The sequence below is a fragment of the Petaurus breviceps genome, unplaced genomic scaffold, assembly GCF_028583685.1.
Source record: "Petaurus breviceps papuanus isolate PSGF00001 unplaced genomic scaffold, PetGlider_PUasm1.0 90503, whole genome shotgun sequence".
Taxonomy (NCBI): Eukaryota; Metazoa; Chordata; class Mammalia; order Diprotodontia; family Petauridae; genus Petaurus; species Petaurus breviceps.
The window spans coordinates 2,117,770-2,140,336 of NW_027187265.1; the positions used below are offsets into that span (position 1 = coordinate 2,117,770).

At 39.9% G+C, this 22,567-nt stretch overlaps 1 protein-coding gene and 1 pseudogene across 1 annotated transcript; one reads left to right on the forward strand and one right to left on the reverse strand.

Moving 5' to 3' along the window:
* Positions 1 to 1,805: 1,805 nt before the first annotated feature.
* On the reverse strand, positions 1,806 to 14,638 carry SNRPB (small nuclear ribonucleoprotein polypeptides B and B1). Its single transcript, XM_069062715.1, has 7 exons — positions 14,508 to 14,638; positions 12,747 to 12,898; positions 9,899 to 10,010; positions 8,188 to 8,340; positions 5,090 to 5,228; positions 4,628 to 4,753; positions 1,806 to 3,232 (listed from the first exon to the last, which is right to left on the reverse strand). The coding sequence occupies exons 1-7, from the start codon at positions 14,508 to 14,510 to the stop codon at positions 3,195 to 3,197; spliced, it is 723 nt and encodes a 240-aa protein (XP_068918816.1). The 5' UTR covers positions 14,511 to 14,638; the 3' UTR covers positions 1,806 to 3,194.
* LOC138141865 (adenylate kinase isoenzyme 6 pseudogene) lies at positions 14,509 to 22,164 on the forward strand (annotated as a pseudogene).
* Positions 22,165 to 22,567: the final 403 nt, after the last annotated feature.

The following is a 22,567-nucleotide window of genomic DNA, read 5'->3' on the forward strand; positions in this document are numbered from 1 at the left end:
CTTAGCTCCACCTTCCACAAGAAGCCATTCCTTGTTCCAGCCACCTTCCCCCACCTCCACTGCTACCAGCTTTCCCTCTGAGATTGTCATCTATCTTTTACAGACATAGTTATTCACATGTGGTCCTTCCCATTATAATCTGAGACCTCTGAGGTCAGCGACAGGGCTATTCCAATTCTTTATATCCTTAGTGTTTAGCACAGAGCTTAAAATATGGCAGATGCTTAATAAATGCTTTTTGACCAAGCTGATTCACCACTAAATGCAAAAGATCTTCAAATGAACTGCTGTAGAGCTATTCCTTCCCTCTTGTACTTGGAAAATAATCGAACTTAAGACTTTACATTTGTTCCTATTAAAAAGTTTATTTTCTTCGATTCAGCCCATCATGACTTAGTTACTGTTAGTTTTAGCTAGCCTCATCTTTGTACTACTTGCATTATAAGCATTCTAAAGCTTTTGTTCAAGTCACTAAAAATGCCATTAAAATTGTACAAAACACCTTACTCCATATTCCCAAATACATTCTAAATGGATAGTGATTAAGTAAAGGTCATACTTTACCAAAAGTAAAGGGTAAAGATTAATTTCTTTAAAAATTATAAGAGAAACAAATCATACCTCTCACAGCTATAGGTAGACTATATTCTTAACCAAACAAGGGATAGAGACAATTACAAAAGATAATTTTAATTACATGCAACTGAAAATATTCTACACAAAGTTAATGGAGCTATGACAAGAAGGCATTGAATGGGAAAATCTGTATGCAGATCAATATAGAATATATATATATCTTTATATATCTATATTTGTCTATATTATGTGTATGTTTGTATATACACGTCTATATACTTATATATGACCAACAGCCATTCCCCAATAGTAAGTGATCAAAAGATATAGTTCTCAAAAGAATTACAAACCAGCAACTATATGAAAGGACGCTTCAAATCCTATTTATAGCAGTACTTTTTTGTGATACTAAAAAACTGGAAACAAAGCAGATACCCCATTGATTGGGGAATGGTTAAACAAACTTCAATAGGTGAATGTAATGTGATATTACTGAGTAATGTGATATTACTGAGCTATAAGAAATGATAGACATGAATACCAAGAAGCATGAAAAAAATCAACTGATGAAAAGTTAAGCAGAGCCAAGAAAATATACAAAATTACAATGTAAATAAAAAGAACCATTAAAAAAGAGGAAGCGAATGTTGCAAAATTACAAAGAACAAGCATGGAAAGAAATATAAGATATCCCATCCAGCCCCTGTGCAGAGGTAGGAGGTTCACAAATGTAGAATATTGCACATATTTTCAGTTTTTCAATATACTGTGATCAGTTTGCTGATTTTTTTTCCTTTTCCTTTTGCCTTTAAAAAATATTTATGAGACAGCTTTCTGGGAGAAAGGGGAAAGATATGAGGGAAAATTATGGTGACTTAAAAAAACAAGTAACTTCAATAAAATCTTTTTCAGAAAATTGCACAAAGCCAAGCCTTAAGGTCATGCCACTAGCAACCTCTTTCCAAGCTGACTTCAAATCCTCCAGGTCCAGCCATACTTCTAGTTCTAAATCCACCTAGCTACAATACTATACTATTCTAGTCCCTTACTTTTTCTCCCTTTCCATCTCCTCCCTCAAAGGAAAAAGCAAGGAAATGTAAAGATGTTTTTATTACCTCAAAAATCAGAATTATTCAACCTGACTGTAGCAGCAAGCACCCCAAGCATCCCCAGGGTGGCTGCCAACACAGGTTCTTAGATCTGCTTCGTTAAAGGAAAGCAACTCAAAATGGGTTAACAAGCTTACTTTAATCAGTCAAACATATATCGTTTACCTAGTTCAGGGGAAAAAGGTCAGCACCCCGAACTTCACTGTATACAGACATAATTATCAAGACAGAGAAACAGATGAAGTAGCCAGATTTCCAAACCGTCCAACCATTACATCCATACCACATCAACATCTGGGTTTTTCAAAGTCGGGGGGCTCTCAACAACGGCTTCCCAGAGTCTCATCTGATCAAATCACAGAACACTTCTCAAAGTGAGCCCCAAAACAAAGCCTCAAATCTGTGTTTACATAGCCTTCTCCTGGCTCAGAGAATTTAACAACCTTCTGGACCCACTGGCCAATCAAAAAGTATCTACTGAAAAACAAGCCTCCCACCCCAGGCTCAGGCTGCACTTTAGCCTAGGGGCAGGGAAGATCTTAAAAATTTACATTCCCATTACACTGACCCAGAGGACACTCCAAACATTCACAAATAATTTACAGCAGGACAAAAACTGTGTATTTTTATTAGTTTGGCAAAAGTTTCATAAGAATGAATGAAAAAAGTATACTCAGCCTAGCATACTTTTAAAAAGCATACTCTGCATACTTAACACATACTCAGTACTAAACAGTTGTTAGAACTTTCCCCCTAAGATGTCACATAGCACTTTGCACCTCTCTAAATATTAGTAAATATGTATATTTATTAATAGTTGCAAAGCTTATAATTGTAGTAGTAATAATAGTTTTAATAGTTATAAAAGTTGTATAGTAGTTAAATTCTGAGTTTGAGTTCCTTGTATGCTTAGTGATGTGATCTTCAGAAAATCAAATGTTTCCTTATCTATAAAAATGATAATTGTAATTCTCTTACAAGTCGGTTGTAAGTGTTTTATATCCCTTAGAACCCTGTACAGATGAGTTATTAAACAGAGTAATTGTTTTCACTCATTCCCTTTACCACAATCATATTGAGTCTATCTGTCTTTGGCTTGGACAGGATTAGATAAAGAGTTATGAACAGTGGTTACTCTTCATTTGTTTTAAACAAGTATGGTTTAATGAAAGGGTGTTCCTGCTTCCTCAGAGCTTCAGAGTTAAGTCAATGTCTGTGTTACAATAAGGTAGAGAGAACCCAGCTTTCCATATGGTAGTCTAGTTGGTGAGAAAAAGGTTAAGAAGCCAGCTATTTTGAAGCACCCAAGAAACAAACTCAAGTTGATGGCCCTAATGGGTCTAAGCACTGCCTCCCCAATTCTATCAGGTACAGAAAACACCAACCTTCACACTTAAGATTTTTTTCCTGAAGTTTATTATAAACTAAGTTCAAAGGCAGTAAGACAACTATTTACAATTTTCCAGGTGGCAAACATGGAAAGAACAACTGAGCAAGGCCTACAGGATCTTAGGGTCTTGGTGGACGCATCCCTGGAGGTGGAGGACCTGTGAAGGAAAGAAAAGATGAAACAAAAATCTAACAGGCTAGTGTGCACAAGGCACTGAATCCTGGCCCGGGGCTGAGGGCACAATCACCATCCCATAGCTAAGAGGCAGTATAACTTTGTAAAAAGAGCACTACACTATGATTTGAGAGACCTCAGTTTCCAGTGGTGATGCCACTATCATACTGTATGATCTTGGGCAAGTCATTCCCTTCCCACCCCCACCACTGACTGTCCCCCCGCTTAGGTTCCTCATTCATAAAATGAAGGTGTTACACTAGCTGACCTCCAAGGTCTATGCGGCAATAGAGCATAAATGTTATTGTTAGAAGAGACAATACAAATTGCATTAAGTCCTATTCCCTAGTTTCAAAGAGAAAAAAACTAAGGTTAGTTCTAATATTCTGATTATAGTCAGGAAATGGGCCTTTGTGAGATCCTGAGTCTATTCCACATCCAGATTAAAATGTAACTGGGAAATGTTTAACAAAATAAATAAAAATACAATAAAACATAATGCTAAATTGTGGTTTTCTAAGTTAACATGTGGCCAGCAGGGATTCATTTATATTTGTTTTTGACACCATTCATCTCAACAGCACATGAAATTGCTTGTGTGTGTGAAATTCAAATTTCCATCTGCTAAGCACAGAAAACAAGGGTCTGGACATTTTGAACAGCATACCAGGCTGTAAAAAGCAGTGGCAACACAATACACACAGGTCACACACATCACATTTAACACTAGAAAGATTAAGAATACATCAGAGGACCAAGCTTTGTTAACTGATGCAGTGCCTTTTTTATCCATAAGGCAAAGAAAATAAAGACAGTAGGATGAAAATTTTTATTTCAAAATAAAATTGTATCCCTGGCCCTTCTAACTCATAGTGACTTCCTTGGGCAAATCATTTCTCCCCTATGAGTCCTTTGAAGACAGGAACACTACTATTTACACTTAAAGGATTATTCTAAGGATCATAAAAGGTCATAGATAAAGAAATAAAAAAGAACCTTAAGGGTCATCTCTACAACACCCTCATTTTACAGACGAAGAAACTGAGAGCAAGCCAAGGTTAAACTTGCCCAAGGTTACAGAGGCAGTAAATAGAAGATCTAGCATTCAAATCCTTTTTACTCTTAATTCTCTGCCACTTCTATAGCATAACTTGATGAAGTGCTTTAAAAGATAAAAGATTCAGTACAAATTTAAAGATCAGAATTTCAGAGCTGAAAATGATCTTATGATCATAACAAAAAATTCAGGAACTGATAGGTATCTTAGAACACTGAATATTAGAATTAGAAGGGCACTGAGAAATTGTCTATAGCCCAACCTCTCCCTAAAGTCACCCTGACTTTAATATCCTTAACATCACTATTCCAAAGCACTCACCTCTCATTCCTGGAGGAGGGGGTCTCATGCCAGGAGGAGGCATGCCCATTGGTGCTCCTCGACCAGGGGGCATCCCCATTGGAGGGCCCATGGGAGGTCTCATTCCAGGTGGGGGAGCCATCATGCCTACAACAGAGGAATCAAAGTAAACTAGCTGAGTGTTTGTCTTGGGGGAAAAAAAAGCCACAAAGAGCTCAAAGGTCCACCACCACTCTCTCCTCCAACCAGCCATCCCCATATCCCTGGGATCTAAACTCAGGAACCATGGCTTCTTGTAGCTCATCCCCTGCCTTGAAGTTGTATCTCAAGGTATGAGCCTTGACTAAGACACACAGCTGGACCTCAGAGTAATCCTGCTGACTGAACCTAGTTCCTCATCAAGTTCAGACAAGGTCATACTTCATCACTAATCCAGCGGAGGGTCTCTCCCTTCAAATAGCACTGGTCCCTGAGGCTCTTTACCTGGAGGAGGTGCTCCTCGGCCCATTGGTGGGGGAGGTACCCCTCGACCTGGAGGATATTGTGTTGGGGCCCCTGCAATGCTGGCTGTGGCGGCGGCAGCTGCAGCAGCAACAGTTCCTCTTCCCTGTGGAGTCATCACCTAGAAAGAGAAGGAACATCAGAGGATGTCAGTATAAAATCATGGGATCCTAGAGCTAGAAAAGACTTAGGAGATCCAATCCTCAACAAATAGATACATCATCACTTAAATATCTCCAATATCAGGGAGACCAATACCCACCTGAAAGAGTCTAATCCATTTTAGATAGCTATAAATGGTAGTTTTTTTCACACAAAGACGAAATTTGCCTCCCTCAACCTTCCACCCTGAGGTCAATAATCAAATCCTTCTTTCACATGATGACCCTCAAATATTTGAATATGTAATCAAGATCCCAATGAATTTGCCCATTCTCCAGGTTGGTTTCCTCTCCCCAACTTTATTACCATCCCAAGAAGAAAAAGTGTCAATGTCCTTTCTAAATTCATTTTCTAATTCTGAATTCAAATACACCCATTTTGTTGCAGATTTAACAGTCTGGGATTCAGTCACTGCTACCATAGCTTGGTAATGAGCTTCTTCCTAGGGAATTCAGACAAAAAACACAGGAGTACTGAGCAAAACACAGATATTTTACTAAAACTAAGTCCTACTGAATAGTGATAATCTGACTTCCTGAGAGCATGGCTCTTGGCAATGCAAAGGTCTAATGGCCCAGTTAAAAGCACTGAGTTGGGGTGGCCAGGTAGCACAGCGAGTAAGAGCACCGGCTCCAGTGTTGAGAAGACCTAGAGATCAAATCCCAGGCTCAGATACTCAGCACCACACCCAGCAATAACTGGCCGTGTAACCTTGAGCAAGTTACTTAACCCCGATTGCTTAAAAAAAAAAAAAACACTGAGTTGTAGCAGAAGGTATGACATAATGGAAAGTATAGGACAGTGAAAGAAAGACAAACTTCAGTCACAGGACCTAGAGTTCATGGCTTGGCTCTACTACCTACTTCTTCTGATGCTTATATAAGTGTGATCTTGGGTAAATCACCTCAGACCTCTTTAGACCTCAAGTTTCCTTATGTGTAAAATTAGAGTGTTGGACTAAATATTTAAGATCCCATCCAGGGCTAGATCTCTGATTGTCAAGAGTCTTGTAATCAGAATATATGAATTTATATCCTGGAGCTGACACTCTAGCTTTATGACCCTGGGTAAATCACTTCAGCTCTCAGAGTCTGTTTCCTCACTTGTAGATTGGAAATAAGACCTGCACTGCCTTACCACACGGGGTAATTATGAGAAAAACACTTTTTACATTTTGAAATGCTAAAGAAAGTTTCCCAGACTATGTAATTATTTAAATATTTTCTCTATTTCTGGCTGCATTTAGAAGCTGTGGGGTGAATCAAGGAAAAAATTGGACCTTTGGACAGCTCAAACATGTACTAGCTATCACTTCACCTCCACTTCATCACTTAATCAAATGGATAATAGTTCAGGGAAGTTCTTATGAAAAAAATACTTAGTATTATAAATATATATATATATATATAAATATAAAATACTTAGTAATATCTGTTAGAAGTTATGAGGAAAGTGACAAATTTTTAAAACTATCATATTCATTTAGAGCTTTCAAAAACACATAATATTAAATCACAAATGATTAAAAGGTTGAAAATCATATTTTTACTCGTTTCAAAAAATACAAATTGCTACAGCACAGCAATTAGCTCCTTCCTAGTAAAAGCTTACAGCAAGTAGGCAAAGCGCATACATTTAACCCATCCCAAATTTATACTACCAAGGTTTATACTTCTTCATAGGTTCTTATCAAGACCTCAGAGGCTCAAGATGAAACTCTTTAATCACAATTACAATTCACAATGATAATTTTTTCCCCTGCACATCTGTTTTTTAAGAGCCCCCACAGGAAGTTTAGGGGCCACATGCAACTTTAGGGTTAGTACAGGCTGATTAACTCAGCTCTTAAACCGCTCCCAACATATAATGCCCAGAGGCTTATATATCCCCAGGCCTCCGTTATGAATCCTCTACTCTCTCACAGACTTTATCCGTTCCCATGGATCCAATTATCTAAAAGCAGATGACTAACAAATCTACATATTCAGTCCTCACTTCTCACCTGAACTGCAATCCTACACCACTAACTTGCAGAACATCACCTAAATCTCTCAAAGGTATCTAAAATACAACATAACCAAAAAAGACCTCATCCCCACCCCCTAAAAAAACTCTTGCCCCTAACTTCCATATTTGTCAAAGATAAGATCTTAAAGTCATTCAAATTTGTGACTCTAGTTATTTTTACTTCATTCATTTTCAAGTCCCATATCCAAATTATCTGCCAAGTCTTGTCAATTCTACCTTCACATCTCTCACATCCACCCTCTTCTCTCCACTTAAAGTGCCCAAATCTAGTTCAAAACCTCCATCACCTTTCCCCTTGACTACTGAAATAGCCTCTAGTCATTCCATTCTCCAACCCATCCTCCATATAGCTGCTAAAATGATATTCCTCAAGTAAAGAGCTGATCCTGCCACTACCCTTCTAAAGAACCTCTAGTGGCACATTTCCTCTTGACTCTAGGACAAAATACAAGTGTAAACGTCTCGGAATAGCATTTAAAGTTCTTCATGTTCTGACTCCAGCCTATCTTTTCACAATGAGTATGTTACTGCCCATCACAAATGCTATATATAGCTCAGTCAAAATGACCTACTTGCTCTTCCCCCTCTATACTATTTCCTGCTTTTGAGGCTACTCTCTCCATCCTCATTTCCACCTTATAGCTGTCAGTGCTGCCCACCCCAAGATTACTTTGGATCTATTGTATGTATCTGAAATAATCTTATATACTGTTCCTCCCTTCCCCAATAGAGTAAGCTCCTTTAAGCCAAGGATACTTATTTTTGCCTTTGTATCCCCAGTGCCCTGGCATATAGCAAGTGTACAATGAATAAAGTGGACTGCTTTTAGCACTGCTCCTACAACTATCCCCTCCTTCCATATAGAATTCCAAGTTCCTGTAGCTCCTCACCTGTTGAGATGGCCCTCCTACCCCTCGGACAGGCCCTGCTAGCCCTGCAGGAGCTTGGGGCATTGGGACACCGGCAGGCACACCTCTCCCCGCTGCTCTGCCAATCCCAGGACCTCCTGCAGCTCCAGCAAGTGGCACTCGAGCAATACCAGTCTGAAATAGGAAAAAAAAAAAAAGTAAATTCCACAGCACAGGGACACAAAAGAGAGGTACCTTTACCAGGGCAAACATTAACTTCCAAATCTGCAGGACATCTAAATCTACTGACCAAGCTCCGTGTGCAACCACCACCCTGACCACTTTTAACCACCAAGACTAGTTCTACGTTGAGAACATATATGTGATCACTTAACCAATTAAAAGTCTCAGTTCCCAAAGTGCACCATCTATCTCACAGGGTTAAAGAAAGCTTTTTTAAACTCTTAAATGCTATACTTATGACTCTCAAAAGTTTAAAAAAAACCTCAGAGGTCAACTAGTCTAACACATAGAAAGGTTTTTGTTCTAGATTGCTCTCTAAGGTCCCTTCTATCTTTATGATTTTATGACTAAAAACTCAATGTGTAATCACTATCATGTATTTTCGGTCCAGTCTACTGGCTGTCTTTAGGGTTCTGTGGCAAGGAATCCAATACTACAAAATGCTCTGGTCTAACAAAGTATGGTATAGTGAAAAGAACTAGGAAGTTGATGCCAAAAGACCTGACTCTTAAGTTAAATTAAATTAAATCCTGGCTCTTCTACTTTACCAGCTATGAACTATGTGACCTTAGATTAGGCCTATATGACATCCAGCTTATGTCCAAAGGATCTCAGGCAGCTCGAAAAATATGTAGAGGATGTAAAAGAAAGTAAAGACGTAATGAGTGCTTTGTCTGTGCCCCATCTGCCTTCCACTAGTTACTACTGTGCCCATCGTGTAATTTGGCAGGTGCCACTGTGCACTAGATCCAGTTTGTCACGTGACCCTCGGCAACCAACCATCATCAATTTGTCTCTAGTCTGAGAGGAGGGAAAGTTACATCTTTTGCTTATTTTTCGGTCGTTACTGGTGCTGAACAGGGACGAAGTGAGTGCAGCAAAGTAATTTTTTTTAACATTAATGTAATTTCATGAAAAATAAAAATCTTGGGGCAGCTAGATGGCACAATGAGTAGAGCACTGGCCCTGAAGTCAGGAGCCCTGAGTTCAAATCCGGACTCAGACATTTAACACTTACCAGCCATGGGACCCTGGGCAAGTCACTTAACCCCAATTGCCCTGCCTTCCCCCATCCAAAAAAGAAAGAAAAATCTTAATAAGCATAACTAATTGATATTAATTGAAATTTCCTCTTTTAAATATGGTTTATCTGTAAAATAGCTTAATCACTAATTATACCTTTACTTGCAAAGTAAGCTGCTAAAAACCTATCTGTGGCCCAAAGAAGTTTAGCCTCTTTTAACTTTGGTCCCTACCTACTGCCAAGCTGTACAGATCTACCTTAGATAATCACATCTCTCTGAGTTGCAGATATATATAAATGTATAGAGATCATAATGATTTTACTACCTACCTTATTGGGCTGTTGTGACAAAAGACCTTTTTAACTTTGTAAAATGATACAGAAAGAGGCACTGTTATTATTCCAGAAAGAGTACTTGACTCTCAGTACTCACTCCAAGATGGGGGCTTCCCCATCACCTCAAGACCACACTGATTCCTGCCTTACATCTTTGGGAGGTGGCCCCTCCACGGTCATTGAGACTAGGTTCTCCCCACGTAGCAGCACAAGGCCCAGAACTCGTTTCTCTTCCCTTTCTGCTTGTTTTGAGTTCTTCGGCCTGAAGATGGGGAGAAGAAAAAAAAAAGACCTTACTTTTATGGACAGGATTATTAAGTCACTGCCCATATTGTATTTCCTTGTGACACACTCCCAGCATCCTCCCCAGCTTCTCATCCCAACTTCAGATCTGACATAAAGTCATTTGCAGGAATTAAAACAAGATCCAGTCCATTCCCAGACACTTAACTGATATAGCAGAAAGAGGCAGAAGAACAGATTTGGAAGACAAAAAACCTAGATTCAAATCCCAGCTCTGCCACTGACTAGCTATAATTTGAGCAAGTCACTCCCCTTCTCTGGATCTGTCTTTAATCTAAAAATAAAAGTGTTGGACTAGATTGTTTCTAATGTTCCTCCCATCTCTAAACCCTGTGAAAATTAGCCCCTCTTGCTTGGATATGGACCAGGACAATTCTCAGGTCCCAGGATTGGCTGTCTCTCAGAATATCAAAAGTAAAACAACCTTGGTGGTGGTCATCCAGTTTCTACTTGAAGACCTCCAATGACATGGAGTTCACTACTTCTACAAGAAAGTAAATCACCCTTTCAGAAAGCTCTAATTGTTAGGGAATTTTCCTTTAGACAATTAAAATCTTCCTCTCTCTACTTTATTTCTAGACCTGTGCTCTGGGACTAAACGGAAGTGAGCCTAATCCTAATTCCTCTTTCACAGGAATTTTAATACTTCATTAGCTCCCAGTACAACCTAAGAGATGTGTTATACAGAAATATCCCCAAGAGACAAAGCAGAAAACTTTTGGTAATAAAAGGGTTCAGAAATTAGCATTTACATTTATAGCAGGTTGAATGTACAGCACAGTACAGTAGTTGAAAGCTTTTAGGAGTTGCGGTCCTACACTTAGTAGTTCTTTTTTTTGCTTTTTAAGCTTTAGACTCTTACCTCTGCCCCTTCAAAAACACTGAAATTTGACCTGTGATTCTGGATCACGATTCAGTAACTATATTCTGAGCATCTGTTATATATAACAGTGCTCTAGGATGATGCCAAGACAGTAATATATAGGCTGGGTAGATAGCAACCCTATCCCAGCACAAGTGTACCCAAGCCATAGTTATTTCTATATCCCATGTATGGTAAGGAGAACAAGGTAACCCCATATTATTCCCAGTGTCCATAACAGCAAAATGCATATTGTGGCTATTTTAAAAATACATGCTGGATGAATAGCCATACTGGTCCAAATATAGGAAGCACCTTTCCTCCAAACTCTGCTTGTAAAAAACATGAACATATTCTATAATTAATGTTAGGGGTTTTTTTTTTATTTTTTTTTTCCTTTTAGAGAGATCTTCTCTTAGGAACGTAGTCTATATGGAGATCAATTCAGTACCTATAAAAGTTATTTCCTATTTTTACCTGTATCTTCAGCTAGTGCCCTCCTTCATACAGTCCCATAAACTCCCAAAACACTGACAGTATCTTCCTTAGTCAACTTGAATAGCCCTGCAGCTGACCATATGCTAATATGCTCACTCCTATACTCCTAATCTAAGTGATACTATCACTATAATGTTCCTATCTATCTGGGTAACTTGCCTTACCCTCCTGTACTTGATTTCTCTCAGAGGGACAAAGGACAACTGCCGTCTACTCCTATTAGCTGCCAGATCAATAAGCTCCTGCTGGCATTTAGTACCCCACTCACTCTGGACCTAAGTCCTCATCCTGGATTCTCTCCACTCAAGCCAGACACACACAAAAAAACACAGACCTAAAAGAAACAAAAGGTCATTAATAGGCTGATAGAAGGAAGGAAAATTGGAGCTCTACTCTTGGAAGCAAGAGACCTGGGTTCTAGTCATTCCCACCCCAACCGCTACCATTTTAACAAGGCATTTATCCTCTCTGGGTTGCCTAACCTGTAAAATGGAAATAATTTAGATGTCTTAGGGAAGGTGGCACCTAAACCAGATCATCCTGAGGTTCTTCTAGCTTAAAGACACAAGATTCTTACTGAAAAACACAGTTAACTTTGAAAACACAAGGGGTGACATTTAGCCATTGTTTCTCACCACTACTTTTTTTGCAGATGACAAATCATAGAAGGGAGCCTGGTATAATGGGAAAACCATTGGATGCAGGGGTCATAGAACTGAGGTTTGAATTTCTGCTCTGCTACTACTCTATGACTTTGCGCAAGTCACTTAGCACCTTTGAATTAGTTGCCTCTTCTATAAAATAAGGGGTTATACTAAATGATCCAGAAAGTCTCTTCCAACTCTGATTCTAAATCACTAGCCCCAAACACCAACCCAAGTGGTGAAGCCAGGCACTTACCCTGAAGAGGGTCAGGGGCTCCTGAAAGCTGCTTCAGAGCAGGCTGTATTGGGTGGGGGTGCCGTTTAGGCTGCAGCCTTACAGAGAGGCAATGAGGACAGAAAAGCAAGTTCTCCCCCTTAAAAACCTGTGGGGAGAACACGAGAGCCCTTTACCCCAGGGGGGCAAACAAGGAAAAGCAGAAACACAGCTCTCAGGCCAAGGGGTTCCAAGCACAGCTGAACTCCTGGGGAAGGCAGCATTCAGAGGGCACAGGGGAATCTCAGCTGGCTTTTCTTCAAAAAAAGGACACAACCACACAAACACAAGAAGCACAGCCAGGTCACAGCCAGACAGGGGTCAGCTAAACTACATCACCTGCCACTTGGGTCCCGCCCCCCCAATATTCTGCTGGGTGAACTGGGTTGTTCTCCTCCCACCAGGGCCCCTCCTCACTTGATCTTCCTGAACTCATCACAGTCACACAGGATCAAGTTCATGTGCTTGTCAAAGGCCTTGAAGGTGCCGATGAAGATGCGGCCGTCCTGCAGGATGCACCTCATCCTGTAGTCAATGTGCTGCAGCATCTTGCTGCTCTTGCCCACCGTCTGTGGGAAGCAAGAAAGAAGGGCCTAAGACACTAAAATCTGAATCCTTCCTTAACTCTACTTCTCTTTCAGTTCCACTCCCAGGGGAAGTCTAGCATAAAGGGAAGTGAATAGGGCTTGGAGTCAGGAGACCTACATTCTAGTCTTGACCTTGGATAAATCACTTACCCGCTCTGAACCTCAGCTTCCTCCTCAGTAAAATGGTTTATATGAAATTAGCTTTAATATTCTTTCTAGTTCTTGCACTCTTTGCTCTAAGATTCCCCAAGATAACATTCTGATTCCTGGAAGAGTCTTCTTTCACCTCTGCTTTTTAACACTGGATTTCTTCATTCTCCTTCCCTCCAGATAAAAAAACAGAACTTACTGCTTATGTAGTTTTCATACATAATCCAGTTATCTCATCTGACCTTCCCAAAGGTATAACAAGATAAACAGTGCAGAGATATTTACCTCCATTTTACAGAAAAGGAAACTGAGGCTCAGTTGAAGAGGTTAAGAGACTTGTCCAAGGTAACACAGTGAGTTGATGATCAAACTGGGACTTATACCCAATCATCTGACTTAAAACCCATTCTCCCTGCTACCTAAGGGATGCATTAACAATAACATTCAGCAAACTAATTGGTAGATAGTGTCCACTCAATAAATATCATTTTAAATGAATGAGAGAACTGGACTGATATAACAGAATATACATTAGGCTGGGAAAGCTCGATTCAAGTGGTGTTGTGGAAAGAGACCTGCTTTAGTCAGATCTGGGGGCAAGTCCTGAATCAGGTCTCACTCACTATTCATCCTTGGGGTTGAGTTAGTGAGGCCTAGAAGCCAAGGGACAGTAGGTGCAAAACTGGGGGCCAAGAATTTTCTCTCGTGTAATACGATGGGGATGGAGTAGATGGGAAAAAAGGTTTAATTTTTACAAAGTGCATTCTGTCCTTAGCCTTCAGACTCCCTTGGCTCCCATTCCTCTTCCAGCCCGTTCCCTTCCAGACACTCTCCCCTCAGACTGCTATCCCCTCAATCCAACCCTGTCCTGCTGCCTCCTCTCTGCCAACTTTCCCCCCCACCTCCTCACGAATCCTAAACGTCTCCACTTTTCCCCAGGTTCCTAGGCTTCTCACCTCAAGGCCTCGGTCTCCCAGTACTCCCCGCGACTGAACAGTCCAACGTGCCCCCACCATCTCTTTCCCAAGGTCCCATCCTCGCCCTGCCCCCACTCTGCTCTCAATGCCAACCACAAAAGGCACTCAAAACCCTGACCCACATTCCCCGGCCGCCTCAGAATCCCGGCCCTACGCTGGCCTTCCTCCCCATTCTCAGAAGCCCCGACCCCCGCCCTCCCCCTCCCCCCCCCCCCCCCCTGCCATCTCGGCCTCGCCCGCCCCCCCCCCCCCCCTCAGAATCCCTGCCTCCCGCGCCCTCCCCTCCTCTTCCTCAGAACCCGGGTCTCCCGCGCCCTCCCCTCCCCCTCCTCAGAATCTAGGCCTCCCGCGCCCTCTGGCTCCTTCCTCCCTTAACCCCCCGAATCGGCGGTCGGCCCTGGCTGCGTCCTCCATTCGGGGCCATTCCCAGGACCACCCCAGATGGCTACCCGGCCCTCCCTCACCATGGTGCCGGCTGGGATGACTCGGATTCGCGTCGGATTCGCCTCAGCTTGGGCCTACAAACCGACAAAAACTCCGGTTCCCGCGCCCGCAGCCGGAAATGAGCCCTCTGCAAAATGGTCCGGCTGGGGGAACTTCCGGCTCTACCTCCGGATTTATAGGGCCCTTGTTCTTCACGTTCCATCCCCGCAGTTTTCTCAGGCACATTCATTAATTAGAACAACTCTCAATAAAGAGCTTTACTGTTTATGAAGCGCTTTCAACAAGCGCCAATATTAGCATCCCCACTTTACAGAATTAGAAACTGAGACTTAAATAGGTGATTTCCCCAAAATCATATAATTAGCAACCATCAGTTATTGTCATCAACTGACATTTACATAGTGCTTTAAAGTTTGCAATGTCTTTCAAATACTTCATTTTATGACAATTTTACCTAAATTAAATTATATATTTAGTTCCATACCAATTAATTTACCAAAAAACTACTTTATAGAGTTAGAAAAAATAGTAACAAAATTCATCTGGAAGAATAAACGGTCCAGAATATCAAGGGAATTAATAAAAAAAAAAAATGCTAGGGAAGGTGGACTCGTTTTACCAGATTTCAATCTGTACTATAAAGCAGCAGTCATCAAAACTACTTGGTACTGGCTTAGGAATAGAGGAGTGGATCAATGGAATAGATTAGGCACAAGAGATTCAGAAGTCAACGACTACAGTAATGTATTGTTTGATAAACCCCCAGACCCTGGTTTTTGGGATAAGAACTCACTATTTGACAAAAACTGCTGGGAAAACTGGAATATAGTATGGCAGAAACTGGACATAGACCATTATCTAACACCATATACCAAAATCAAGTCTAAATGGGTTCATGATCTAGATATAAAGGTTGATACTGTAAGCAGTCTGCTAAAACAAGGAATAGTTTACTTATCAGACTTGTGGAGAGGGAATGACTTTATGACGAGACAGGGATTAGAGAACATTATAAAATGTAAAATGGATAATTTTGACTACATGAAATTGAAAAGTTTCTGTACAAATAAAGCCAATGTAACCAAGATTAGGAGGGAGGTGGGAAATTGGGAAAGAATCTTTACAACCTATGTCTCTGACAAAGGACTCATCTCTAAAATATACAGAGAACTGAGTCAAATTTATAAGAATACAAGTCATTCCCCAATTGATAAATGGTCAAAGGATATGAACAGGCAGTTTTCAGAGAAAGAAATTAAAGCTATCTATAAGCACATGAAGAAATGCTCTAATTCACTATCGATTAGAGAAATGCAAATCAAAACAACTCTGAGGTACCACATCTCACCAGTTAGATTGGCTAAGATGACAAAACAGGAGGATGTGGGCAAACTGGAACACTAATGCATTGTTGGTGGAGTTGTGAACTGATCCAGCCTTTCTGGAAAGCAATCTGGAACTATGCCCAAAGGGCTATAAATACTTTCATACCCTTTGATCCAGCAATACCACTCCTAGGGTTATATCCCAAAGAGATCATAGAAATGGGAGAAAGACCCATATGTACAAAAATGTTTATAGCAGCTCTTTTTGTTGTGGCAAAGAATTGGAAATTAAGGGGGTACCCATCAATTGGGGAATGGCTGAACAAGTTGTGGTATATGCATGTTATGGAATATTATTGCGCTATAAGAAACGGGGAGCAGGCGGTCTTCATATTTACCTGGAGAGGCTTAAAAGAACTGATGCTGAGTGAGAAGAGTAGAACCAGGAGGAATTTGTACACAATTACAGACACAACGTATGTGTGATGACCAACTTTGATAGACTGGACTCTTCTCAACAATGCAGGGATATAAGTCAATCCCAAAAGACGCATGATGGAGAGAAAAACGTGCATCCAGAGAAAGAACTAGAAAGAACTAAATTTATATCCAGGTGAAAGCAAAATACCTGATCTTTTTCGTTCTCTTATTTGATTTTATGTCCTCTTTACCATTTTTCATTCCAGCTGGTACAATCCATCCTTATAACCTGACCATTGTATAATGTGAAAGTATTTACAGATCCTATACTTGATTATAAGACGCCATGGGGGGGAGGGGAAGGAGGGGGACAAAATGTGAAATTCAAGGAATTGTGGGATTGAATCCTGTAAACTAAAAGGAAACAAATTAATAAATTAAAAATTGAATTTAAAAAAAATAAAAAATAAAGTAGACAAAGAATAGATATTGTACCTTAAAAAAAAAATACTTCATTTTATACTCACAACAACTCTGGGAGATAGTGCTTTATTATCCTCTTTTACAGTGGAGGAAACTGAGTCACAGAGAAGTTGGGTGACTTGCCCAGGGTTACACAGCTAGAAAGCTAACAAGAGTCTGAGTCAGAAATAGACCTCTGGTCATTCTAAGTCCAGCACTCTATGCATGGAGCTGCTTGGCTGTCTAGGCTGGTCATCCATTCACATAAGCAGATCAAACACCACAACCACCTTGATCACCCCACCTTCCCTCAGAACGAATGGTGACAAAAAGCCGAGAGCCCTAAACTCAAAAGCCTTGGGAACAGAAACAACTCCCTAGACCAACAGTCTAGCTTCCAGTCTCCACAACTGTCACATTGTGAAAAAGGGGTCAGACATGCCACCTATGGAGGACAAAAACCAGCCCAGTTGAAGTAGGGACCCTGAGGGAGAGATGGAAGTCAGCACATTCAGAGCAAGTCAAAGCATCCTCCCCAACTCAACCACCGCCCAAGACCCCAAACAGCTCTGGACTCTGAGACCAAAAGCCTTAGGATTGAGAGCTTCCCCCCCTTACCCAGCCCACTGATCTGGATGCCAGCCCAGTACCCCAAAGCCATTACCTCAGGAAGCAAACTTTGTGGAGCTTCCAATGGGTTGGCCATGTTCAAATGCCAAAAGTACATTTACCTAAAAGACTATTTTTTCCTGAATTTATTTATTTCCATTTAAAAAATTTTTTATTTAAAGTTTTGAGTTTAAAATTCTATCCATCCCTCTCTCCCTCCTTCTCTTCTCCCCTCCCCGAAACTGTAAATAATCAAATATAGGTTATATATATACAATTATGTAAAATATTTCCACATTAGTCATTTTGTACAAGAAAACTCAAATAAAAGAAAAACTGGAAGTGAAAAATAGCATGCTTTAGGGGCAGCTAGGTGCCGCAGTGAGTAAAGCACCAGCCCCCCAGTCAGGAGAACTTGAGTTTGGTTCCGCCTCGGACACTTAACACCCACTTAACCCCAATTGCCCTCAAAAAAAAAAAAGAAAAATAGCATGCTTTAGTCTATATTCAATCAGTATCAGTTATTTCTCAGGAGGCAAATGGTATGTTTCATCATTAATCTTTTGAAATTGTCTTGGTTCATTGTATTGCTGAGAATAGCTCAATCATTCACAATTCTTCATCAAACAATGTTGCTGTTACTGTGTACTACATTCTCCTGATTCTGTTCACTTTGCTATGCATCAGTTCATGTAAGTCTTTCCAGGTTTTTCTGAAATTACCCTACCTGTCATTTCTTATAGCACAATAGCATTACATTATAATAATATACCAGAGCTTGTTTAGCCTTTCCCTGATTGATGGGCATTCCTTTCATTTCCAATTCTTAGCCACCACAAAAAGAGCTGCTATAAATATTTTTGTACAAATAGGTCCTTTTTCCTTTTTTCGGATGTCTCCTAAAAGACTATTTTACCAAGAACTCACATAAGGCAAGAGAAGAGGAGGTATAAGGATACTTTCAAAGTGTCTCTAAAGAACTTTGGTACTGACTGTGCAAAAGAAGAGATGCTGGTACAGGACTGCTCAGCATGAAATGCCTGCATCAAAGAAGGCACTATCTATATGAGCAAAGCAGAATCTCAGTAGCACAAAGGACACATGAGATGCATAAATCCAGAGCCATCTCTATTCCAAATGTTCAAATGCACTATTTGTGCCTGACCTGTGGTCAAGCCTTCTGAGCTCATATTGGTCTGATCAGTCAATATGACAGACACTTCACCTTGACCCGAACACAGTGATGTCATTTTGGTCCTCTTCAAGCACAAAAGACAGCCAATGTGTCATATCTTTCATTAGAGTATGAGCTCCTGGAGAGCAGGGAATGAATATCTCATTAGTATCCCCAACACTGACTTTTTCATTCATTCATCCTATTTCCATTCACTTGCTAATTCAATGAACAATTATTTGTTAAGCAGCTACACATAGCTGGTCTGAGGTGATGGAGGGAGATAAAAAGATAATTAAGACAAGATCTTGTCCTAGAGCTTACAATGTAACAGTAATAAATATAACTTAAAAGAATATTAGCTAAAAGGGACCTTAGAGATCATTAGGCCCAAGTCTTATTTTATATCAACTCTGACCTAACAGCTAGTTCATGGTTCTAGAGTTAGGAGGTCAGTAACTATTGTTATTACTGGTCTAGAAATCGAAACTTGGGATCTACTCTCAGCACTGCAAATAACCCTCTATGAGATCTGGGACCTTCAGTTTCCTCATCTTATGACAGCAAAGGTTTCTTCCAGAGTCTACAAGGACTGGGCACAGAGTAGGCTCTTAATAAATAGTTGTTGAAAATAATGAGTAAACAAATGGAAGAGAAAACTTGGGCTCCTATATACCAGTTCTGGGACTTACTAGGGAGCAAGCCTGGTTAAATCACGTTACCTTCTAAAGTCTTTTCCAGCTCTCACTTTATATGTTCTACATTCTAAAAATCCCTTTTGATTCAAACATCCTGATTCTATCATTCAGTTTTCCTCAACAGATGAGAACAGGTCACCAATGACAAGTAAAAATGGTAAATGAGATTTAAAAGAGGAATGGTAGGAATGGTTATGGAACATCACCTAGGAAACACTGCAAAGGTGAGGGGAAGGGCTTCAAGGGTATTGGGTACCTGGGGAGAAGCAAAGAGGAGATTGTCAAAAATAAACTTTCCCTACCATAATCTTGTCAAGAGCCAACCAGGTGATATGAATTGTTTGACTCCGTACCTTAAAAATAAAGATGCTTCAACTACAGCATAAAGAGCTTTTTTTTTTTTTTCCACAAAAGCTAGCCCTGAGACTTTCTTTAATATCCTATTCAATCAAGTCTCTTCAGTGGTCTTCATTCACACTGTTTGAATTCCTCATCTTCTCTCCTCACTTTGTTCATGTGGTTCCTCCCTTGAAACACCCTCTGACTTTGCCTTCTGATTACATAAAGCTTTCTCACTCTTCAAAGCCCAGTCCAAGTCCTCCTGTCTATACTAAGCCATCTCTGATCATTTCAAGCATCCTGGTTTCTTCCTCCTTAACATGATGGGAACATGATCTGGATTTTCCAAGGTCATACCTGCCTGAAACCACCTCTGATGAGGTCTTACCAAATTGAAAAAGAATCAAGAACGGACCTAGTGAAAGACCCTAAATCTCTTGTCTAAGAGCCAGAAGAGCTAAGTTTGAAGATGGTCACAACAGTGATTAATTTTTCAGCAACAGAAACTATTAAAAAACCTACCAAGATGCAGAACTGTGATACCAATCTAGAAAGTACCCACACTAACAAATCATGGTATATTAAATTATTTAAGTACATAGTACTTTAAGATTTACAAAGTCCTTCCTTGTAACCCTATAAAAGTAAGCATTATTCCCATTTTACAGAGGAGGAAATTCACAGTCACAGTGTCAGAGCCAGGATTCAAACTCCAAATCCAGCCCTTTTTCCATTTAGTACTACATCAGTGATTTTTTACAACCAATCAATCAACAAGTACTTATGAACCATCTACTATGGTCTGGGTCCTGGGAATAGAAAGAACGGAACAATCCCTGCCTACAAGGAGGTAACGCGGGAGACAATTATGTAGAAACTATATACACCAAGCACAAATTAGTCAAACACACAGTAGTTTTGGAAGGAGGACACTAGCACTTAATAGCATTTATACAGTGCTTTAAGATTTGCAAAACTCCTTACAAATATTACGATCTTCACGACCCTGGGAGGTAGGTGCTATTATGATCCTCATTTTACCCATGAGGAAACTGAAGCCGACCCAGGGGTTAAATGACTTGCCCAGGGTCATTGGGCACAGCTAAAAAGTGCCTGAGTTCACATCTGAACTCAGGTCTTTGTGACTCCAAGCCTTGTGATCTGTGTGCCACCTCACTGAATTTGGGGGGACAAGGAAAGGCTTTAAGCAGAAGATAGTACTTGAGCTTTGTCTTAAAAGAAGGCCTTAACTACATCCCTCAGTTTCTTCATCTGTAAAATGGGGAACATTTTACCTACCTCCTTCCTAGCACCTACCTCCCAGAGCTGCTGTGATGACCAAATCAAATATTTGCATAACATTTTGCAAAATATTAAAGTACCATATAAATGTTTGCTATTTTTATTATTATAATCCTAAATCCTCAAACATAGAGACAGTAGGAAAAAGTGCCTGCTTCACAGAGAGCAGGAGACCTGGGCAGAGCCGGTGCCACAAAACCATGGGGCTGCCCAACAAACACTAAGGGTTGGAAAGACTACACTAGATAAAAAACTTGAATCAAAAACAGGACATTAATGTGGGCGATTTAGCACAAGGACAGTTAAATGATGGCTTTGATGAAGAATATGAATGTCCCATTTTAGATGAAGACAGAATAGTTGATGAGCTAGAAAGTAAAATGAAAGGTAGAGTTATTGTTGATTACCATGGCTGTGATTCTTCCCTGAATGATGGTTTCATATAATAGAGTTTTTGTGCTTCAAAGAGATAATTCTGTATTTTATACAAGACTTGAAAACAGGGGATACAGTTTAAAGAAACTACAGGACAAGTTGTGGTATATGAATGTAATGGAATACTACTGTGCTGTAAGAAATGATGAGCAGGTAGACTTCAGAAAAACCTGGAAAGGCTTAAATGAACTGATGCTGAGTGAGGAGAGCAGAACCAAGAGAATATTGTACAGTTACAGACACATTGAGCAATGACTAACTTTCATAGACTTGGCTCTTCTCAGCAATGCAAGGTTCTAAGACAAATCCAAATGATTCATGATGGAAAATGCTATCCACATCCAGAGAAGGAATTAGAGAGTCTGAATACAGATTGAAACATACTGTTTGCTTTCTCTCTTTTTTGTTTGGTTTTTTCTTCATCATGGTTCATTCCATTGGGTAATATTCTTCTTTACCACATGACTAATGTGAAAATATGTTTAATATGAATGTATATGTAGAGTCTATATTAGACTGCATGCCATTTTGGGGAGGAGAGGAAGGAAGGGGAGAAAATGTAAAACTCAAAAGCTTGTGCAAGTGAATGTTGTAAACTAAAAATAAATTAATTAAAAAAAAGAAACTACAGGGCAATATTGTGTGAAATTTTACAAATTCTTTATGAAGAAGCCATGGCCTCCTACAACCATGAAATAGTACACCAGCTGCCCAGCGATGTACCAGAAGAACTAGAAAATAATTTAGATTAGATAATGAAATGGACTAAGCAGTGGATAAAAGATGGTAATTTAACCTTGAGGGCAAAGCATTGACTTTCAAGATTTTCCACATGATGGTTAAAGATGTTCTTGATGATTTCTCCTTCCCTGTGCAGTAGAAATTAAGACAACATACACCATATTTTACTATCCAGGACTGTGTTGTAGAAATAGCAGGTAGGCAGTATACAAAGTTGAGTTATGACTAAATTAATTTTTTTTCTCCATGAGAAAACTGAAAACCCCCAAATACAATGAATAAAATAATAAGGACTTTTTAAGTTTAGGAATATTCAGTATTCTCATTTATTTTGCTTAACTGATAAAGAATAAGCAAATTTGAGAAAATAGATGGAAATCTTTAATACCTGATCTGAAAAAAAAAATGAAGGCTAGGAAGAATTGCTGACTTAGAAATAAAAGAGACTAAGGATAAAGCTATAAAAAAGAGGAAAAAGCAGGGAACTGAATCCATGGATATCACAATGGAGGTAGGTTTCTGAAGTCATCTAGAGGAATACAAAAGGAATAAAGGTAACTCAGATGAAAGAACTA

Bases quoted from the DNA above. Each gene is read 5' to 3' on its own strand.
- SNRPB (XM_069062715.1), bottom strand. The intron at 5,229-8,187 runs GTGAGGAGCTAC...TTCTCTTTCTAG, and splicing joins TAGGAGGGCCATCTCAACAG to GTGATGACTCCACAGGGAAG. The intron at 3,233-4,627 runs GTGAGTGCTTTG...TTTCCTTCACAG, and splicing joins CCCTCCTCCAGGAATGAGAG to GTCCTCCACCTCCAGGGATG.